The sequence below is a fragment of the Urocampus carinirostris genome, chromosome 1, assembly GCF_059441175.1.
Source record: "Urocampus carinirostris isolate Australia breed hairy pipefish chromosome 1, RoL_Ucar_1.0, whole genome shotgun sequence".
Taxonomy (NCBI): domain Eukaryota; kingdom Metazoa; phylum Chordata; class Actinopteri; order Syngnathiformes; family Syngnathidae; genus Urocampus; species Urocampus carinirostris.
Window position 1 is genome coordinate 19,953,125 of NC_142349.1, and position 23,018 is coordinate 19,976,142.

The following is a 23,018-nucleotide window of genomic DNA, read 5'->3' on the forward strand; positions in this document are numbered from 1 at the left end:
AAAAAACGATTTTCAGCAAGCAAAACAAGAATAGGTCAGAAGAGGAGCTTGTTATGCCAACGAAGAGCCTACAGGGCTGAAAATCCTGACTAGTAGGACACACCTAACATCCTTCTAAAGCACATGTGTCAAACAGGTGGCCCGCGGGCCGGATCAGGCTGCTAAAGGTTTTAATCTTGCCCGTATGACACTGAGAGAAGCACAAAACAAAATGAGCTGCAGTCTTAAATATGTCCACTTGATGTCGGCCAAGCCAAGCACATTATTTATTCTTTCTCACCTTTTCCCCCTTTTTATCCATTTCCCTTGTCTTTTTATCTTTTTATCTCTCCCTCACTTGTTCTCTTTTTCACCCTCTCCCTCTCTATTTCCCTTAAACCTACTTGTTCGGCCCCTGTGAGACTGAGATGAGTTGACACCCTTGCTCTAAAGGGACTAAGTGAGTGAGCAAAAGAAAAAAAGGAAGATAAAAACAGTAAGTTTCAATCTGCTTGTTGTGGAGTGAGAAAACATCGAGCGAGAGCTAGCGAGAAAATAAACTCAGGGTGGGGTGAGGGATTTTTCTGGTGAGGAAGGTCTGTGCATGAAAAGGTGGCCAGTGTGAGAGTTTTTTGTGTGCACCGAACACCAAGTGGAGTCGGATGTTCTTTTTTCCCTTTGGCCAAATAACTGGAAGGAGAAATTTAACTTAAAAGGGGACAATAAAGACTCTGTGCAGAATAAGGATATGGAGGCAAACTCCAAAAAGCACCGCTTCCGAAAGGGACGCAGTGCCACTTTCAGCATTGACGGATTCAACATCACCATAGGTAAGACTTTGTGTGCATATCACATTCTAGCCAGCACGTTTAGACCATTCGGCTGAAGTTGATGCTTGCTGCTACGCTGTGAGTCCTCCATGGAAACAAATGAGCTTTCAAACTGCAGCTGACGTAACCTAGGAGTCGGGCTATTTTCCGACAACCCAAGTTTGCATGAACTTATGTGGTTGCAGAAAAACATGGGAGAAAATTTACAGTAAATAATTATTCGGCTCATTATGGAATCTCTTTAAAAGGGGCGTGTTTCTGTTTCCTAGTTTTGCCCCGTGTGGCTCTACATCTGTATGACTATTGTGATGAATTGCTTGGAACCGTTCCAAGTCAAGTTGTCCGTGCAATAAGGACTACTGTTTGAAAGTATTTTGAAACTGGGGTTGTTCCTTCATTTTGTACATAGACACAAAGATCATGTTTTGTTCATTTGGTTTAAAAATGACAACCTAAGAGCAGGACTGATTACAATGCCTGCTCACAATTCCCTGGTTATCCAAAAGTTCCTGACTGAAATGGGCATGGCTTGTGTAATTCCACCTTGATTTTTCCCAAGTTTAACAAGGGCAGCAGGTTTGAACGTGTAACGTTCCCATAACAATCATCGTCCGGGGGATTTTGCAAGAATGACTTTAAAGTATGGTTGAGAAGGCTGGAAAACTGTTCAACTCCAGTTTTCCAAACAACAAACAAAGCAGTCAAGTGATTGGAACATAGTGGCATGTCCTTTACGATGGTGAATGTATGCAACAATTCAACCTGGATCACTTAGTATCTAAAGGTCTGCTGATTATGTGGACCCGAGTCTGCTGATAGGAGTTTAAACAGCCATGCTTAAATAAAACTTACTCATGTTCCTCAGTTGGTAAGGAGTGATTTTCACACCTGTTGTTGACTAAGCTGACCGGAGCTGTAGCCATAAGGTGGTTCAGAGCTGGCGTGGCTGTTTTTCCTGAACTAGGTGGTGGCCATCATCCTTTGGTATTGTGTAGGACTTCCTCCAACACATTTTCGGGCCTTTTGTAACCCCGGATAAGGTTGATGGTAAACTCCTGTCCAATCAAAAGCCGAAATCTATACTAGGGTGGTATTTTAATGAAGTAATTAAAACATACTTGGCACAGCTTATGGAAAATGTTGTAAAGGAGGAATCCGCTCACGGTTAACCCTGTTCTTGATCTCAGCTCAAGAAGTTGTTAGATTTTAAGAAGAATTGGTGTTTTACTGCATGAAGAAAACCCATGCAGGCATGGAAAAGTAGTCCCAGGCTGGCATTAAATCTGTAAATATCAGAAATTTGTGGCAGGTACTTCACCATTAAGCATTCCGTTTCACCTTAGTCTGCAGTCGGTATATTCATTCTGATCAGAAAGTACTACAACACTTTGTGATGTTGAACAAAACTCACAAAATGAGGCAACAGGTGTCCCACTTAAAAGCCATAAACGTAACCAAGACGTTTTATGGTCCCACAAAATTGACTTTCTATTTACATGGCAGTAGATCTGAAAATCTGCTCCTGTCACATGTGGCCTATATTTCTTGCTGCACTCTTGGCAAACATGGGTAGTTTCCATGACAACCCAGAAAAATCACAATCAATGGCTTTGCTAGACCAAGGCTCTTGGTGCTCGCAGTTTGCCAATCACCACCTCTGAAGCGTGACTGGGAAGCCTTGCTCCCTTATTGAGCCTTAGGTCCAGTGCTCTATTAAACGTTGAGTCTAGCCCTTGATATTTGGACTCCCAACTGCGGCGCTTTGGCCTAAACTGAGCTTGTTAGCACCGCAGTGTCTCGTGATTATAACATTGTCATGTTCACCTACCTCAACTTGACTGCTAGCAAGTCGGGGTCAAAGTGTTTTTCTTCTTTTTATGATGAATGCCCTTTTATTTCATTTATGATGTCAGGTATAAATATAACAACTTAAGTCGGGTACACGCACAATTTTTGGGGGGCATCTTATGCTCCTATGCCTGTATGTAACAAATATACGCTTGTGTCTAAGAATGGTACAAAAACTGACCTGTTTATGACCTGGCTTGAAAAGTCCATCTGGTGTCAGAAAATCTGTTTTTGCCTTTCTCGTTATGGAATGGAACAGCCAGTTAATGCCAATAGCAATGTTTAGAATAAGAAAGAAAAGCAACGTGAAAGGGCTGGAACTACAAAAATGTAAACGTTGGTGGCATGTTTTATCAAATGTCAATGTTTTTTTTTTAATTATATAGTGAGATTTCAGTACACATACAATATTTTAGAGTAAGATAGTAGAGGTGAGATTGGGCCTTTAAAAATCCAGATTGGGGTTTTGGGGTTTTTAAGGGTTATTGTTCTATCTTCGTTATTCATTATCCATTATCCGTTATCGGTCAGTTCATAATACGCTACAAGCCTAGGAGCCGGGACTCTTACTCTCAGCCAAAAGGCCAAGCTAAGGTCCTAGCCCTAAAGCATTGCTGCGATCATTGCGAATGCACCGTTCCCGGAAGTACTGCAATACCGGGCCGATGCGTGGAGTGGACAGAGGAAGCTCTTATTCCATCTCCGGATTGCAAAAAAATCCAGATTGATTGGAGTAAACCAGAAGCTGCACTCGCTTCTGTGCCGAAGTGCGTGCTCCGTCTGAAGTACGTGTAACGCTGAAGTGTGTTACTAAAGTGAAAGTGCTGTTACTTCTGAATAATATTACTCAAGTAGAAGTAAAAATTTAATCATTGGTATGATGACTTCAGTAAAAGTAAGTGGGCTGAATTGCGAGCATACTGTGCGAGAGAGAGGCCCGGCCTGACTTAACGATTGACATTGTATGCCCATAATGCCCAAATTTTGGGCCCTGTTCGAGTTCTGGGCCCAAGATCATGCCTTTAGTAATCAATATAGTCTACCACCTGTTTGACTGAGCTCTGTGTGTCCTAAAGGGGACGATGTTGCCCCCTCTTTCACTTGTTTTTTTTAACTGCAGAAGGCAATATTAAACCAGTATTCATTTCCCACAATGTTCCAACCTCAATTGTTAAAGTTCAACCACTGATGAGCTAATGGTAACATCGGTTGTCTGTGAGAAGTAAAATATTCCTGCATTGTAGTTGGATATAGTGAAATAAACCGCATCCGGTTTAAACGCAACATAAGTTTATGAGAGCCAGGGGCAATCTAGCACTCTATGTACTTTTTTTCACTTTAACGGATCTGTTAGTTCCATGCTAATTTTACTGGTTGATTAAAAATATTGAACATACAACACTTCAAACAAAGCATTTATTGCATACAGTAGTCAGTGATGGTATTTTACTAGATCATATTTGCAAAATACAGGTCAATTGGATTTACCACCGGAGTTGATTCTGGTCGTAAATCCATTACAAGGGCATCTGCTGCCGAGATCTGGTTACAGTAGTGAGTAGCGGTAAATTACTGTGCTGACTGGCTGCCAAAAAAATGAGAAACTGCTGTCCGTGGATGCAAGTCAAGCAGGTTGTAAGTCGGACGTTACTTGCAAACTACTACAAATCAGTTTGACTAGTTTAGATTCTACTTTGTTGCAGCAAGTAGGTAGATGTTATTTCATCGACATTTGTTTTGTCATCAAAATCTAAATGACAATCTTTTTCTCACCACAACCTGGTCTCACTGAACGGAAACATATCGGGATTAGTTGTACATTTTCACCAATAAATGTGTGTCTGTGTTATAAATTATATTTTTCTGTTTTTCCATGCAGGACTTCTAAGTCAACAGGTAATCATTCTATAAAACGAAATAAAAATGTTAATATAATGTCTTGAAAAACTGATGCAAATAAGGTATAATTCCATAATTTAGGCTATTTAACAATTGTATCTGCCAGGTAGCTGCATTTATAATTGAGCAAAACGAGAATTTAACTTATTTCCACTACTGTTTCGGCACTCTGCAAGCTCACAAAGTAGCCTTTACACTGCAGATGGATGTCTTAAAAATGATGAACTTGTTTTCCAGAACATGTGGTATTTCACAGTTTTTTTAAACTTTTCTCATGCTAAATACCTACTAGAATTAAGGCCCCAAAACACGCACTGTATACAGCCCTTTACCAACTAAATGCAATACTGTAGTACTTTTTTAAACCAAACTCAGATTGGTTAGAGATAACGGATTCTTCAGGTATGCTTTGTCTTTGTAAATGCTGACTCTTTTCCCCAGTGAGCCGCATCACCATGGTAACATAAGATTCTTCTTTGAACTGTTCTGGCCTTGAATAGAGATTTTAAGGAAAAGGTAGAAAAGAACATTAGACTGTACCTAATTTGTTTTCTTCAATAAACTGTCGCTGCAAGAGCTCTAAAACCCCAGTAAATGCAGTATATTGTGGTTGCAGCAATATTGCACAACTTTGTCAATTTACTGACTATAATATGTGCTCCCAGCTGAGTTTTCTCAGAAGGCTACATATTGTTTGTTTCTGTTCTTTGTAGTGGCAAACGAAGATGGTGAAAGCTCAAGCCGACCGCAGGCCAGTTTTTCAGGTAAGTTTATGAATTGAAAAACACAGAGTTGCCTTACTTATTTCATTGTGCCCAAATATATAATTTCACAATGCATATTTATGAAAATCATTTAGTCCAACCTGCCGTATTACGTATTTTAATGTTCACATTTCATTGGAAGTTTAAAAAAAAAGTAATCATTGGAATGTTTCATACTTAATAACATATAGTTTCTTACTGAGTGTAATAATAAATATTCTTGGTTGACTTATTCATTAAGCACATGGGGTATTGACTGTCATCACTTTAGCTTTTTGAAAATATGAATTCATTGTAAAAATCATTTGCTAATGTTTGTTAGCCTCGTAGAGCACAAAAACAGATCAATTAAATACTTTAATTAGAGAGTAATAGGGCAGTAGCTCAGGAGGTAACATGCTCGTCTTGGGATTCAGAGGTCGCAGGTTCGATTCCTGGTTCCTCCAAGTTATATGTCGAAGTGTCCCTGGGAAAGACACTGAATCCCTGATGCCCCGTTGAGCAGATAGCTAGCTTGCATGGCTGACGCTGCTATCGGTTAGTTAGTTTGTGTAAAAGGGTAAGTGTGAAGCACATTGTAAAGCACTTTGGTAGGTCTTCATTGACTTGAGAAGCGCTATATAAATGCAGACCAATAGTAAAGGTTACCGTTATACTAACGTGGGATTCAACCTGTTGTCTTTTATACAGCTTTCTGCCTATACACCACTCCACCACCGTTTCACATTTAGACTTTTCTGTATTCGGTACATCTGATTTTGTTTTAATAATCGGTTTAAGTAGAAATATGTACTTAGGCGTCAATTTACAATACCCAGTGCATTAGAAGGTATTGGAGGAATGCTTTGTTTCTTGGACGCCGATTTGCAGTTGGTAAGTAGCATTCCTACTTGCGGAGTTTCACATACGCCTGCGCTATAGTTGACTATGTTTACACGCAAGAAATATTTCAACTCTGGTCGGAGTTTGGATTTTTGGAGCAATCCGAACATATCGTTACCATGACAAGCGACGGATAAATGACCGCGAATACATGCAGTTTGCCGGCATTCTGATTGGCGAGGCAAGCAAGGGCGACTTCACTATTCAAACGGACATTGTTTCTGTATTTTAGTTTAACATTAAATAAAGGATGATTTCTTTCATGTCACTCACCCAAAATCAACAAAGTACCGTGTTTGCTTTTTCTTGCTCAATGTGTAGTTCTTCACTGCATTTTGTGTATTTACAAGTTGTGTTTGTGTCAGAGAAATGGCTGGATAACACTGTGGCATTTTTGTCATAGAGCCAATACAAATTGGGATTTTTTTGGGGGGGGCAAGTATGCCTGAGTTTGCGTGTACCACAATTCTCATTATCAATAGCCTCAAAAAAGCAACTCTCACAGTGGTTTTCCAGTAACAATATGTCAGAAGAGGGCAACCCACGCGTGCACACAAGTATACTAAATGTGGTCCGCCATATTATTTGTGCGCATGTATATATTTGTAGTACATATGTTTATATATTACATATATATATGTGTGTGTGTGGTGTGTATAGTAGAGAGAGAGATGGTTTGTATTACACGGAAATTCTCTTAAATCAGGTGATTAACTGCAAAAATTGAGGGAATGCTGTATAGCAGCTTGGTTTTCAATACAGAGGCCTGTTTTTCATGGTGAATTAGTCACTTTTAAAGTGAATGTTCGAAATGTGATAACATAATCTAATTTTTAGAATCGGTCCCTCTGATGGATCAAGGTTGTGAAACAGTGGGACGAATGGTCAATATATTTTTTTAAATGACTCCAAATCAGTGTATATGTGATTAAATTACTAACCACAAACCAAACCAACACACAATCAAAATGGCAGGAATGAAGGAATTTGATGTAATTCAGCGTCTGCATGGGCTGTTACAAAACACACCCACATGATGGCAGTATTAGAATGTTACTCCAGTCCCCTCAAGTGACTGAGCATCAGCAGTTACTCATCAACAGTAAAAAAAAGTCCTTGTGCACAGCTTCATACACATATGGCCTTTATCTTATTCCAATTGCAGGATCCAAATCCCAAAGTGCTTTATGGAACGCCATCACGGCAGGGATGGGCATTAAAGGGAAAGAGCAGAAGCCCTCTCAGAATGACCCTCGGAATCCTGAGGAGATTCTCGCAGATGAGCTGCCCCCGACGGACGAGTCAGACGCAACAGAGAAAATGGCTGTCAGGTTTGATACTTGTTTGGCCACTTTAGCGATTTAAAACTGGTCTATCTGAATTTGCCGCAGTCATTTTGACCTCTATCACACCTTGAAACACAACACATTCAGTCCCACTGATGTTGACTGGTATTGTGGGTGAGCTGAACATTCGAAAAGAAGTGGCATATTCATGTTGTAATAGGTTGCTGCAAGGGTGATCAAACTACAAACAGACAAAAATTGTCAAAATATAAGGACAATACTGTAATATATAATATGTATAATTGTAAATACATTTCTACTAATAATATGTGTTTCTACTACAGAAACTCTACAAGATTACTACAAAACTAAATATAAAATTTAGTACAGTACTTATCAACAGGGATCTAGTAAATTATTTTGCTTTTATTTTGAAATAACAGAAAATACTTTAGAAATACTACAAAAATAGTACTACAGTAACACAACAACACAAAAGTATTAGAAAATAAATATTGCACTAATGATACAAAAATACTTATGAAATACTGATATAGAAATACTACAAAAATACAACTACAGAAATACTACAAAAAATCTATTATGGAAATACTACAAAAATACAACCGCAGAAATACTACAAAAATATAACTACCGTAAGATGACAAAAATACTACAAAACTTTGCAGAGATACTACAAAATACTAAACACACAAATACATTAATAACAGTCGAATTAAACAAATATATAGAAATGTAACGTGTATATTAATTCATGAATGAAAAATATATCTAAAAATATATTGGCCCCATGACCACATTTTTTAACCCAATGCGGCCTACGAGTTCAAATTGTTGCCCAACCCTGGGTTGCCGTGTCTCTGAATCAGGATATTGCACCAGAAAATTTGCCAGAAAAGAACTGGCTGCTAAGTAGAACAATGAAGCCTCCTATCAGTGTTCTTGTCCAAGACCTTGTCTGTGGAAATAATGGAGGAATGTGAATCAAATATACCTAACTGAGATTTACTATGCAGGTTCTATTGTATATTATTTAATGCTGCAACGATCCAGGGGTCAGTCTTGTGACCCTTGAGTGCGTTCACTGGGGGATAATGAATACAGGAGATGCATTCTTATACTTTATGGGTTTCATTTGCATAAGTCAATGCACCATGGTTACATCGTTTTGTTTCGTGGTATCACATGCTTTTTTCCCCCCTAAATTTGAATTGATGTCTTACCATTTGAAGAACTGTATTTGTGGTATGAAGATAATGTTTTCGGCAATTGACTGTAGCTGCACACACGCATGTGGGACACAACTGCTAATTGCTATGTATAAACGCTGACCTCCAGGGATGTGGCCACAATTGATTCCTCCTTGAGACCAAGGACTTTAAATGGCTATAACATAATGTCTTGTCACTTTTGGAATATTGAACCTCTTTTAACCTTCTGATTCCAATTAACCTAGATGGATCCCGAGACAAAATAGTCACAGGTAGCACCTTGCAAGGGTTTCCAGACACATTTGCAAGATGCATGGTGATGATTTGACTTGAAGATGAGCTAATTTTGTGTCTGGCCCTTCCAAAGTCTTAGGTTACTGCTGCCATGTCAAATCACATTATCTTCTAATGTATGCGGCACAAACCTTCATCTCCTTGAAAAATCTCACTTGGTTCTTAGACCTACTCTTTTGTGATATGAAGACATGGGTAGCATAGCTGCACCATTTCCTATTGAATCCTATTAAAACATTTGATTGTCACTGTCCTGTACTCAGGTTTGTCTTCCTGTAAATCTCGCTTCTCCTTACCTTATTTGGTCACTCACTTCCTGACTTTAATTTTCACCCTATGTACTTAAACACTGTTTTCTTGGCTTGGTAATAGTTTGTTGTCTATCCTGTCACGTCCCAATTTTTTTCAATTGTTACTTGTTTACTTGCATCTCCAGTTCTGGTTTGGATCATGTCGGTTTTGGTTTTATTTGGACATTTTGTTGTTTTATGAAGCCTTGTTTGTCACATTGTACCTCCTTTCTTATGTACTACCATCCTTATTTTGATCACCCCCACTGCAGTCACTGCTTCCCCCCCAGATGGCTAAACCCTCAAAACATAACACTGATTTCCATATCTTGTCTTGAGTTGGATGTTAAAATGCCAAGAATCATGTATTCATTTGATGTATTTACCGAGTTCTTACTTTGGTGTTTCCCTTTGCAGTTTGATTGTGTGGATTTTCCATTTGTTTCAATTTTAACAATTATTTTTCAGATTTCAAATTTTGGGCATTTGCCTTAATTGACGCAATTTCGTGTTGTTTGTCCTTTCTAATTTGTACCACTAAATAAGTTTTGGTTATTTATATACAGGGTGTCCCAAAAATGTATCCACACTGACATTAAATAGCCAATAAACTTGGCTTCATTTAATTTGTTTAAATTTGTACATTTTTTCTCTCACCTTAACTGACATAGTTTCTTGTTTTCACCCTCTAATTTGTACCAAAACGTCTTTGCCCTTTTATTTTAGAATTACTAGTTTTTTTTGTTCTGAGCATTTTTTGACAAGCGTTAGTGTTAGGGTCTGACAAACCTACAACTAGGGCGCCCCAAAAAGATCTTTACTGGGCACAGGTGTGTCCAATCACCAATATCCTGCACCCTTGAAGAAAGACATTTTGATCGTCCCACGTTTGTTGGGTCATTGTCATTTTTCATTTTGTCTGCCTTTGTCATCCTGGTGTTGTTGCCATTTTCGAAGCTATCTTCATGTCCTGTTAGTTTTTGTCTCTAGTCTCTTTGTTCCCTGTGTTATTCCATTTCCTGTTTTAGGTTTTCTAGTTTGGACTGGTTTGTTTATTTTCTGTTCGCGCTTGTTGGCTTTCTACTGTGTGTTGTTTAGACAGCTAGCCTTTTTTTGCGGTGTCCCTTGGTTTATTAGTGGCCGCTTTGCGTTTGTTGCTTTTTGTTTTTGGTTCCTCCTTCGCCTGGCCGCTCGCCGTGTTTTTTGATTTGCTGGCCTGGTGTTTGCGCATGTTTTGCCATGTTCCTTAGTTTGTTTATCCGCGGCCGGCTTCACGTTCCTCGCCGTTGCCGACTTTCGTTGTTGGTTCCCGATTAGCCTGTCTGCTCACTTCCCGTTTTTGATCGACTAGCCTGGTGTTAGCGATGATTTTGCTTTGCCCTTTGGTTTATTACTGGCCGCATCGGGTTTAGCACCGTAGCAATTGTTGCTTTTCGTTGTTTGTTTCAGGTTAGCCTGGCATCTCACCGCATGTCTTTTTATGAACTAGCCTGGTGTTAGCACTGGTTTTGCTTTGATCGCTCCAAGGTTCGTATGGGTGCTTGAAATCCTTGAAAATGTTTGAAGTCTAGTGTTGTATTTTCAAGGATTGAAAAGTGCTTGAATTTCGGATGTCAAGCATTTCTTAATCCCTTTTGATTAACAGCATTAGTTTGTGTGTCTTATGAATCATCCCCCAACGGGTCACGCCCAAGAGAACAAATGCATGGCACACTTAAATAGCGCACTATGAAAAGTTTTTTAATGCAAGGATTACATATCATTTAGGGCATTTTATTTTGGGGGATATATTCAGATTCAGATTCAGATTCAGATCTACTTTATTGTCATTCTAGTACACGTGTATACAGAACGAAATGTCGATACATCTGACCCACACAGTTTCCTTGAATGTACAGATATAAATAAAATGTTGTATTGAGTTGTAGTATTGAGTGCTAATGATATACTAAATAATTATGGCTATGTATAGTATTTTACAGTAGCGCAAATAATGCAAGAGGAGTAGCTAACCAGATGTGCAAAATGTGCAGTCAGGTAAACAAGTCAGGTAAACAGAACAATAACACTGTAACAATAACGCTGTAAGTACAATAGTGCAGAGAAACAGATGTGCAAGGAGTGGCTAGCTATAAAGAACTGCCAGTAGTGCAAAAAGTCAAACAAAACCCACAGATGTACAGATTAGCAGCAGTTTAGATTTACTATGTGTTTGAGTGACCATTTAACAGTCTAATGACCAGGGGGACAAAACTATTGTGGAACCTGGTGGTCCTGCACCGCACACTGCAGTACCTCTTCCCAGAGGCTAGCAGAGTGAACAGTCCATGATGGGGGTGAGAGGGGTCCCTGATAATGTTCTTAGCTTGGGATAGGCAGCTCTTCTGGCCAATGTCCTGAATGGAGGGAAGAGAAGTCCCGATGATTTTCTCTGCTGTCCTCGTCACCCTCCTCACACTACCCCAGTCAGTAGCGCTGCAGCCTCCACACCACACAGAGATACAGCTGGTCAGGATACTCTCTATGGTGCCCCTGTAGAATGTGATGAGGGAGGGTGGGGGCAGACGGGCTCTCCTCATCCTCCGCAGGATGTACAGGCGCTGCTGTGCCCTCTTAACCAGTGATGCAGTGTTCACGGACCAGGTGAGTTTGTTTGTGATGTGCACCCCTAGGAACTTGATGCTGCTGACAACCTCCACAGCCTTGTTGTTGATGAAAAGTGGGGCATGTTTGGGCTGTTTTTTTCTGAAGTCGACAATGATCTCTTTAGTTTTGTCAACATTCAGAGCCAGGCTGTTGTCCCTGCACCAGCCCACCAACTGCTCCACCTCCTCTCTGTAGGCCAGGTCGTTGTCGTCCCTGATGAGGCCCACCACTGTTGTGTCGTCCGCAAACTTCACGATGTGGTTTGTGGCGGACCTAGGGACGCAGTCGTGTGTCATCAGGGTGAACAGCAAGGGGCTCAGGACACAGCCTTTGGGGGAGCCCGTGCTGAGGTTGATGACATCAAAGATGTTCTGACCAATCCGCACTGACTGGGGTCTGTCAGTGAGGAAGTCCAGCAGCCAGTTCCGCAGGGGGGTGTTGAAACCCAGGAGTCTCATTTTGTCTACCAGGTGTTGTGGGATGATGGTGTTGAATGCTGAACTGAAGTCCAGGAACAGCATCCGTACATGGGTGTTCTTCTTCTCTAGGTGTGTCAGGCTCAGGTGAAGCGCAGAGGAGATGGCATCCCCGGTGGAGCGGTTTGTCCGGTAGGCGAACTGAAAGGGGTCGAGTGAGGAGGGGAGACTGGAGGTGATGTGTTCTTTAACCAGTCTCTCAAAGCACTTCATTATGATGGGAGTCAGTGCAACGGGCTGGTAATCGTTGAATGATAAGATCTGGGGTTTCTTTGGCACTGGGATGATGGTGGCAATCTTGAAGCATGATGGTACTGTGGCTTGGTCTAGCGAAGTGTTGAAAATGTCTGTTAGTACACAAGCCAGCTGATCGGCGCACTCCCTAAGGGCCCGCCCTGGAATGTTGTCCGGGCCTGGAGCCTTCCGTGTGTTGACCCTTCTCAGGGTATTCCTCACGTCAGTTGAGTCCAGGTGGAGCGCTCTTTCGTCCTGATTTGGAACCGTTTTCGCTGCAGGGGTGCCATTTTGTGCCTCGAACCTCCCAAAGAAGTTGTTGAGGTCATTCAGAAAGTCCATGCTAGTGTCCTGCACTGGGGCGGTGGTTGGCTTGTATCTGGTGATGGCCTGAATGCCTTTCCACATATCCCTGGTGTTGGTTGTGGTGAGGAAACGGTCCTGGATTTTTTGACTGTGCGATCGCTTTGCTAGTCTGATAGCACGGTTCAGGTTAGCCCTCGCTGATCTCAGCGCCTCCTCGTCACCAGATTTAAAGGCAAGGTTCCGTACCTTTAGCAGTTTGCGTATCTCAGCAGTCATCCAGGGTAGTAGGAATTAGGGTAGCGTTTCCTTGGTGTAAATTATAATGGGAAGACCTTCCTGTAATTGAAAATGTAACATACATATGACACAACATTTTACCCATTACCTATATGAGGAAAGATTTGTCTGAAATAATATCTACACATGCACTTTTCATATCCACATATTTGTATATTTGCAATTTACGAAAGATCCGAAAATCATGTCTTGATAAATGCACAAGCAAGATTAAAAGTTGCATATGTAAATTGCAGCTATATTTGTGGATTTGCAAAATACATGATGCACTCTGTATTATTTTTAATGGTACTGGAAAAAGTGTAAAATTTGGCTTTGAAATTCTTTAAAAAGTGCTTGAATATGGTCATGAATAGGGTGTACAAACCCTGAATATAGCGACTGACTTGTGCTGGTCTTCTTCCGATTACAGCTCAAGATGACAAAGACAAGACATGCTGTCTTCAAAATGTGTTCTCTCAGAAAATAATTTGAATGTGCTGATGAAATATCTATAGATTTATGCAAAATCATGTACTATTACCTAACATTTTGCATGTTTTATGAATTTGGGATTACCTGTAACTTCACACAAGTTTCCCACAGGTTTGACCTTAGAGGCCGACAATGTTTCTGCGATCAGCACAATGATTTATTGGCCGGCTAATTGGACGGCATGGAAGGCAAGTTGATTAAAGCCGCAAGCTCTGTGGCCGCCCCTGGTTTTGCCGACCGACCCCTCCTTTGGCTACCGCTGCTTTTATTGCAAGCTTCACCAAGCGGCTAATGAGGCTGCAATCGTGCCTTGCGGGAATGACCAAAAGTGCTTGTGCATCGACTGAATGCAGCATCACCTCGGAGTCATGACGGTCCAAATAGCAACATTTCGATTTTAGGATTTAACACATCTGTGTTGCAATAACCAGCTATGTTGCCGTCCTAATTTTTCCTAAATTGCGTTGGCCGACACTGCAGTTTACACCTATGCCTTCACTGGAGCTGAATTAGTGATGTGTCCTCTATAAATCTATCTCTTGTAAAGTGAAATTCCTATTTCATTTCTGAGGATTCGGGTGGAGTAGAAGTGATTTGGGCAGACCTTGGCTCTTACTGCGCGCCAGGTGTTCTGGGTCCTACGGCAACGAAAATAAAAATTTAAAAAGTCGTCGAGAACCGCTCGGCCTGACCCCCGGCATGAAATCCTGATTAGGTCAGGTTGAGCTTCGGCTTAAGGTCTTACCTTTTGGCTGAAAGTGACGGACAAAACCTTTTTCCCCGCTTGTGAAAGGCCTGCTCGCTTCGGAATTGTCTGACCTTTCAAATGAACACAAAATATGTCCCTTTTTAACGGCGGATTACTGCCCCCTAGTCAGTCATAGTATGTGAAACATTTGACGTTTGTGGTCGCTGGCTATGAGACACCAACTGGGAATCTGATTGGCTAAACCAACAGCTTTCTCAAAGACATATTTGAGAAAATGGACTTGTGATTTTTTTGCGAAGGCCTTCCAGTAAACTCTTTAGCCTACAAACAACTACTGGCTGAAATGTGATTGGTAAATGCTTAAATGTGAAAGCCCACTTCTGGAAGTTGTGCAACCTGGGGAAAGTAATGACAGACAATTTGGAATTATTAAGTATGAATGGACAAAATATAATCACACGATTGAGTTATTTTGATAGGCATTGCTGGCCCTCACAGCCCACCACTGCACTTACTTGTTGTGTTGTTGTCACGTAAAACTAATGTTGTTTGACAAACTTTGCTTCAATCATTTTTTTTCTCAATCAGTGGTAGGTAAACCTTTTGGAGTGGCTGATGGCCTGGGCCTGGAGACCTATCCAATTTTTCTTATTTGCATTACATGCACATATCTACATGTTGTACAGGATATTTTTTTACATTTGTCCTTGATTTGATTAGTTTCATCAAATTGTTTTTTTAAATAATCACAATTAAAGCCAAATAGTATTAGGGGTCCCTGCTTTTAAGCACTCAAGTTCATATTTAGTTTAATAGTATTTTGGTAGTATTTCTGTAGTACTTTTTTAGTAATATATTTGCAGTAGTATTTTTATAGTAGTATTGCTGCACTAGTATTTTGCATTTCTGTCATAGTATTTTTGTAGTATTACTCCAGTATTTTTGCATTACTGTCATAGTAGTTTTGTAGTATTTCTATAGTATTTCATTTTATTCCTAAATTTAAGGCAACATGATAGACAGGTATTAGGTTTCTGTTTTCAAGCGCTAAATTTGACATTTAGCGTTGTCGTTATTTTGTTGTATTTTTGTACTATTTCTGGAGTTTAATTTTTGAAGTAAACACAAAAAGAGACAGTAGGGACAAAGCAGGCACCAAAACAATTTTATGGATTAGTAATATTTTTTTGATTTTTAATATCTTACCTCTGGTCAATTGTCATAGTTTGCACAGCAGTGTTTCATTTGGACTTTAGTCTTTTTTTTAGGTTATTTTTTTCTTCTACCTTTTGTGAAGGGCATTCCAGGAAGGGAGCTATTGAGGTGAAGGTTTAAATCTGCTGGGATCTTTGTCACTTTTACATGGTTGAGTTAGCGCCAGTTGTGCCGCTCGCCAAACTTTTGACCCTGAAGTGAACCTTGGGAAACAGAGAACGGGCTTGTGGACACCTTTTGAGTGTGTTCATTTACAGGTTCACTGATCAATATAGAGCAATAGAGGAAAGTGAAAGAGCGTTTTTTTCTAGTGTCCATGCAGTGGTACCTCTTCTTGCGACCTTAATTTGTTAAATTACGTGCCCGTAGCTCGAATTGCTCGTGTAACGAGCACATTTTCCCCATATGATATACCGTGATCCCTTACCTATTGCGGTTAATGGGGAGCAAATAAAAAATGATCCCTTGGGGAATTCAGACAATTAAAGTGAGCTGGGTTGGCGGCATTTCTCCTACATCGGCCTTGCATTACAGGTGGATGCAATAATGGTTTAACAAAGGGGTAGCAACAATGGAAAGAAGCTACAGCGGCGAACACATATTCGGCTGAGAATAAACCATTTGTCATGACAGGCTAGCTGTCTGTTAACGGGGGCCAACCGGAAGGATCAACCAAAGGCAGCCTCGACGAATTTTGGTCTTTTTAAATACCTAATAATAAGCAGACCAATTGGCATAGGGTGACAGGTATGAGATCGAGAGACTGTTGATGACACTTACTGTACACTTAAAATTAAATTTACTATAACTTGAAATGAACATGCACATAAACCATTACAGCACTTTTTTGCCATTAGTAGTTTGCATGCACTAACTGGACAAGCTAAAGCTGGCAGTAAGCAGTCTCTACTGGTGGCCTCTGGCACTGCTCGTGTACTAAATTTGTTAAGCAGGCAAGAGTAATGTTAAAAAAAAACATGTACAGAAATTCTCGTGTTTAGAAGTGCTCATATAAAGAACTACCATTGTAATATCATATGAAGATTGTACTCATTTAGATCATTTTAGAGGTGGGCATATATCTTGAGCAGTTTATTTCCCTTTGTACTGTTGAAATTTCTCATCCTTTTTGGGTATGCTCGTGTAACCTTGGACTAATTCCCTCTATCGACTGCAAAAATAGATGTTATGCCTGGATGGGAAATTACCTTTTTGATTAATAATAATACAGAACTGGGACTATTACTGGTACCGGCAATTGCTATATTGCTACACTAGGTAGATATTCTTATCGACTTGCTTTGGAATTTTAATGGGATCTGAATTTTTCATGTACCTCCAAATGGCTGCCACCATTAATGTCATGATTGCGATACGTGAGCTTTAAGGTGCCCAATTGCTGCGATGGGAATAGCTTAGGTAAGTGTCATTGTCACAGTATTTCGAAGCCCTGTGTCATTTTGAGCTCTTGGCAGAGTTACTTGAGTGTTTAATATTTCCGTTGTTGAGACTCTAACTTTACTTTTACCACTTAAGGCTATGTCTTAGAAATGGAATATACTTTTGCAAATCTTGTATTTGTAACTTTCATATTATACAATAGTTTTAAAACACATGTCCCCCGCAAGGTTTACATTGGATTCATCTGAAAATGAGTTTATGTTGTATGTGGAAATTCTTTGATATTTCGAGAGCTACAAAAACGGCAAACCAAAACAATCCAAACGTTTCGGCACCCTAGATATAACTTAATATACAACCACAGCTTATCTTATTGAATTAACAATTTATAGTGTAGAAAGTGTAAAAAAAATATATATATATAGAAAATGTAATTTTATTGTATTCACATTTTAAAAGCTAATAATTGTTAAGATATTTGGAAATGGTCAATCTAATATATCACTTGATCCCCTTCAGCAATGTTTGTCACTAATATGAAACAATTTGAAGGAAATTACATTTTAGTGGGGCAGGGGATACCTTACCGTATTGTCCGCACTATCAAACGCATCTGATATATTAGGTGCACCCCCCAAAAATAGTTTTTGTGATAATTATTTTCATATTTACAGTGCACCAGACGATAGGGCAAATGGAATTTAAACTAGGGTCGCATTGATCATTTTGAATGTACCAATGATCACAATTGCCAAACATAATATGAGGTGTCGAACCCAGATCAAGATGTGAGTGTAGTGCATCATATCCTATCCATTCGACCAATACAGACGACATCAATAGGCATTACGTTATATATCATTACCACACTATTTTAGTCACAATATTGCCAGACATTAAACCGGCTCTTGGTATTTAAAAAGTTGCTGACCACTAAAATACAGTATTGTAGGGCTGAGTCACAAAGTTTTTAAAAATCAAACGATATTCCAAACTGAATGAGGGCGAGACTTTGTGGAAAGTAATTTGGTCGTTCTGATCAGAACAAGGAGAAAGGCATAGTGGGAATTAATTCTGCCATCCTGAAAGATGGAAATAAACACATGGCCGCACATTTTTAAAATGTTTTTTACTTACAATACTTAGTTTGAGCTGCAAAAAAGAGAAACAAAATGACCCGTACTCTAAAATATCTGGTACCCTAACTAGAAATAGTGTGATAATGAGATTTAGTGCCTTATTGTGCGTTGTCTGTATCCATTGTGATATCAGTGATCCGGGTTCGATTCCCGTTGGATTCAATATTTTTCTATTGTGAACAACCCTACATGTCCTTAGCAGCTGGTTAGTATTGGTTGCTCTTACCATTGCTATCCAGTTTAAGCCCTGTTACCACTGTAGTGATGACACTGTGGTCAGCGATAATATTTATTGACTGATTAATCATTACACAAATTTAGTGACGCATTCCCAATTGTGTCCGCATCTAAGGAATCAGATTTCAAGGCACACGTTCAAATTTTTAAGTAAATATTTTGTTCATTGTGTTCTCATTCACAACCTTATGAAATTAAATTGCTAACTACCACAACCTCCATGAATTTAGATTTTAATTTTCTACACTAACTGCGAATAAAATAAACGGTTATTGTTGCTCTTATTTTTTTTTTGTCTCTTCCCAGACGCGAGGATGTTTGCTGCAATTATCGTTTGACCTCAGCACAAGTCTGCGTTCAACTGATTGCCTTTGTTCCACTGAGTCAGTTGTTTTGTGATATCAAGTCTTGATGGCTGAATGTAGCAGAACTAATGTCAGCGGCTGTGTTATTCACTTAAGACCGTGCTTCTCAAATAGTGCACCCCACTATTTGAGGAAACCCCTGAGTGTTGCGAGACTCTGCCAGTGTGGGCACGGGCTCGTTTGACTTCAGTGAGCTTTTTTTTTAAATACTTTCCCAGAAAGTGCAATTGCACATCCTCTACACTAGGGCGCAGTGGTGTTCTCATTGGCAGAGTCTTTAGTTTACATTTAGCTTTTATGCATTTCATAAAGCATTGAGTATAGTAAATAGTAAGTATAAGCATTGAGTTTGAAGATTTGACAAAAAGTGGAGCAGACCCTCTAGTGACCCCACACTTTTTTTTAAAAACTCTATGATAAGACAGGCGAACAAAAAAGAACGGGAAAGCTAAGATGAGAAAGGTTGACGAAGAAGGAGGGATGCGAGACGGTTCCTTCTTCCGGGGGGGCGTGACATAAATTAATTGAACTACTGTTTTAAGACAAATGAATGTCTCCTTTTTGATCCCTGACCTTTTCTGTATCACGTAACGATTTAATGTCTGACAATATGTTCACAGCTCAAAGACCACATTAAACATGTTTGTAGTTGTTCTGAGATAATTAAAACACCAATAACAACATTTATAACACTAATAATCATAATAGCAATTGTAATATTAACAAGCGTAAATCCACAGTGTAATCATCATAACATCACGATAATGTCACATGACATTGGCATCTCGGGACAAACGGATCACTTTTGTAAGGTTTTATGCCAATTGTTGATCTGTTTGTCAAGTAATCAAAAGTGAAAAATTGCCAAATAAATCACTTTTGTTTTGGTGTTGTGTGCTCTCGACACAGGGATTCGGGGAACTCTAATTAGTATCTTTCTAGTTTGAATCGAAATGTATTTATTGTCATTGATACCTACGTTGTGAGAACTTATATGCAACAAGATCAGACATGGCACTCCAGGATGAGCACCTAATAAAGACTTAAAATAGGAAAAAAAAGAGAAAAGACTGTCAGGATATGATAATAGAGCAATAAAAAGGAGAGTGCATTGTTTTAAGTTCAATGAAAAGAATTGCAATGACATTTAGCAGCAACAAAAAAAAGGAGTTGTAAGATATATATTTTCAAAGTTTTGTGTGCTGGGGCAGAACCTGTCTCTGAGCCTGTTTGTCCTTGTTTTAAGAGAACTTTAGTGCCTACTAGAGGGCAACAGGTCAAAGAGTTGGTGGCCACAGTGGGAAGAGTCCTATATCATGTTGATGGCTGCGGTGCGGTATCGCAAGGCAGCAATGTCCTCCAGACTTGGCAGAGAGCAGCCAAGGATCTTCTACTTCTAGTTTGTTTACTAACTATGTGTCATGATTTAGAGGCTGCAGTTGACAATTCTCCAACCTGATTGGCCAGAAATTTATTTTGATTCCATCTTTGCTGTATCTTTGACTTGGCAGGGATCCTCACTTCTAATGTGACAGTTGCACGGCTCGACAGGCAACTAAGCCTGCTCGCGCAAACCACACTAAATTTTAATTCAAAGGCACCCTCTATAACACTCTGTTGATGTTTAGTGTGACTGAGTGTGGATGTGGGCAAACTATACCCAAAGGGCCACCTGCAGCCCCCCTGGGCCTTTTTTTACCCGACCCGCATCACAACAATGGTTGAATTGTAATCTCAATATATATATATATATATATATATATATATATATATATATATATATATATATATATATATATATATATATATATATATATATATATATATATATATATATATATATATATATATATATATAGCATCGTAATAAAGTATCACTGATACAAAATTTTTTGGGGTGCTAACCTTGTCCCCATTGACCTTTTGTGTCTACAACTAAAATACTACTACAAAATTACTCCAAAGTAAATATCCAATTTAGTGTTCAAAAAACAGGGTCTTAATATATTCTATTTTTTTATCCTGAAAAAACATAGAAATGCTACTACAGTAATACTATAATACAAAACAATGACTGCAGAAATACTCCTATGGAAATACTACATAAAAAATACACAAATTCTATTATGGAAATACTACCAAAATATTACTGTCGAAATGCTACACGAATACTGTATAAGCAATATGTTTACACACGAAATAGTAGAAGCTGGATTTCTTCTTTGGGGTGGGCTACAGTTCTGTCCTCTACTCGGAAAAAGGCGCACACAATACAAAATCTAACTTACAGAAATGTCCCGATATTTTTCGACCTCAGAAAACAAATGTCCGTATCTACCGTTTTTTGTAAGACGAATGGTGGTAATTTCGGGAGCGTCTGTAATTGTACTTAGTAGTTTACATTTATTTCGGGAACTTCATTAGCTGATCAATGTGTCAATCATCATTTGAATTGGTCACCTCTGGCTGATGATATTTACAGCCAAAGTTATGCGTGTCTATTTTTTCAATACAGGCCATCAAAGGCTATTGCAGGCCGTGGACTGTGAAAAAAAGCTTGCAATTGGTAGGGATTGGTGTCGATCAAAAAGTCAGAGGCTCATGGCTATAATGGAAATTATTTTACAACTTTGTTTACTTTTAAAGGGTAATTTGTCGGCATTATCGTGTGTTTGGGAGTTAATATTTTGCACAGTTGGATTCACTAGACTATTCGCAAATGTTACAAGACCATGTTTCCAGAGAAAGTGTCATCAGCTGGCTACGGGAGCAGGTTATTGGTGAGCGTTACCGGCTTTATAGTTTTTACCCATCTTGTTTCAGACTGATCGGGATGTTTCTGTGATGACTTCATTTTTTTTTCAGTGACTGGTGACATCGGACAGACACGTCCTTGCTTCTCAATAATCAGACGGCCAGCCCGGCAGGCCGCTGAAACATTTAGGGGTTAAAACAGGGACTTTATCATTTTGCTTTAACTGTGAGTGTTTTGAAACCAATCTGATGAGAATAATCTATTCAAAATCAAATATAAAGAAATATAACATGTAGATATTTGCATGTGTATTTATTCATAAATGACAAAAATTGGATAGGTCTACAGAATGGACCCCATGGCCATATTTTTTAACATAATGTGGCCCCTGACTCAAAATAATCTCCCACCCCTGTGGTAGTGCTGCCTGGGTTGGTCGCGTTCCCTAATTAGGGTGCAATGGTGGGTCCTGGAGTCAGGAAAGTTAAAACTATTGCACTAAAATGTTGAAACACAATTTAAAATTCAAGACGCATTCACAATTCAAAGACTGACCTTTGCGGAACCTTCCTAGCAGTTCTTTTCTATATGGCTGTTGACATATTTACACTTTTCGACGACTCTGTGATCCAGTTCCCTAGTGTCCAAACCCGTGAACAGTGAAATTTCCAAGTCGTTGATTTAGAAGCTTTCTCCTCACGCTGACCTACAGCCACCCACTGGGAGGGCATCATAGTTCCTAAAAAAAACGTGATGAAGAGTGCATTTTAGCAAGCTCAAAACGAAGGTAGCAGGGGTGCCACCGGACTACCTTTGAAGAGAACATCAGCAGGCTGGTTGATGGCCTCGGTGAACTCTTTTGCACTCGAGCCATCACCGCAGATGAAAGGTATGCGATGTGTTTGAGGTGGTGCCCTGGCTTTACACAGGCACCATGCATCAAGTAATTGAAAGATTGTGTTTGTGTGTGATTGTGAAGGGGTCGGTGAAGACTGGCTTGAGTCATGTTTGCAAGTTTAGGAAAAACATAAAATATACAATACTCGTTTATAGAATTCTTAATCCCCTGAACATTTATGTTTTGCTATGAGATAAATGTAGTTTTGGTTTAATAATAATTTAATAATAAACACAGGGTTTGTACGGGTGCTTGAGGTCTTTGAAAATGCTTGAAATTTTTGGGATGTGGCTGTAATTACTTGAAATTGTTCCCATGTTTCTAAACAAGACTGCTTAAAAATACATCAGGCACTGCTCTGACGGCTTCCCTTTGCCATTGTATTCCCTCATGATTAACGCCAACTGGCATTAGTTTGTAAGGCATTGTCCTATGAAGTGTCATTGCCCTGAACAGGTCAAGCCCAAGAGGTGCATTCTACACCCAAACAGGCCACAATATTATGTGTATTACTGCAATAATTAGCTATCAATTATGGAAATGTATTTTGGGCGATGCAAAA

At 39.5% G+C, this 23,018-nt stretch overlaps 1 protein-coding gene and 1 pseudogene across 2 annotated transcripts in view; one reads left to right on the forward strand and one right to left on the reverse strand.

Annotated features, from left to right (window-relative positions):
* pde1cb (phosphodiesterase 1C, calmodulin-dependent b) overlaps positions 1-23,018 on the forward strand; it is a 173,183-nt gene that overhangs the window by 20,135 nt on the left and 130,030 nt on the right. For both annotated transcript variants that reach the window (XM_088329611.1, XM_088329612.1), the window contains exons 2-3: positions 5,270-5,320; positions 7,368-7,533. In XM_088329611.1, the coding sequence (XP_088185737.1) occupies positions 5,270-5,320; positions 7,368-7,533 (217 nt within the window). The remainder of the gene's footprint in view (positions 1-5,269; positions 5,321-7,367; positions 7,534-23,018) is intronic.
* Positions 3,289-3,373, reverse strand: LOC148373848 (U2 spliceosomal RNA; annotated as a pseudogene).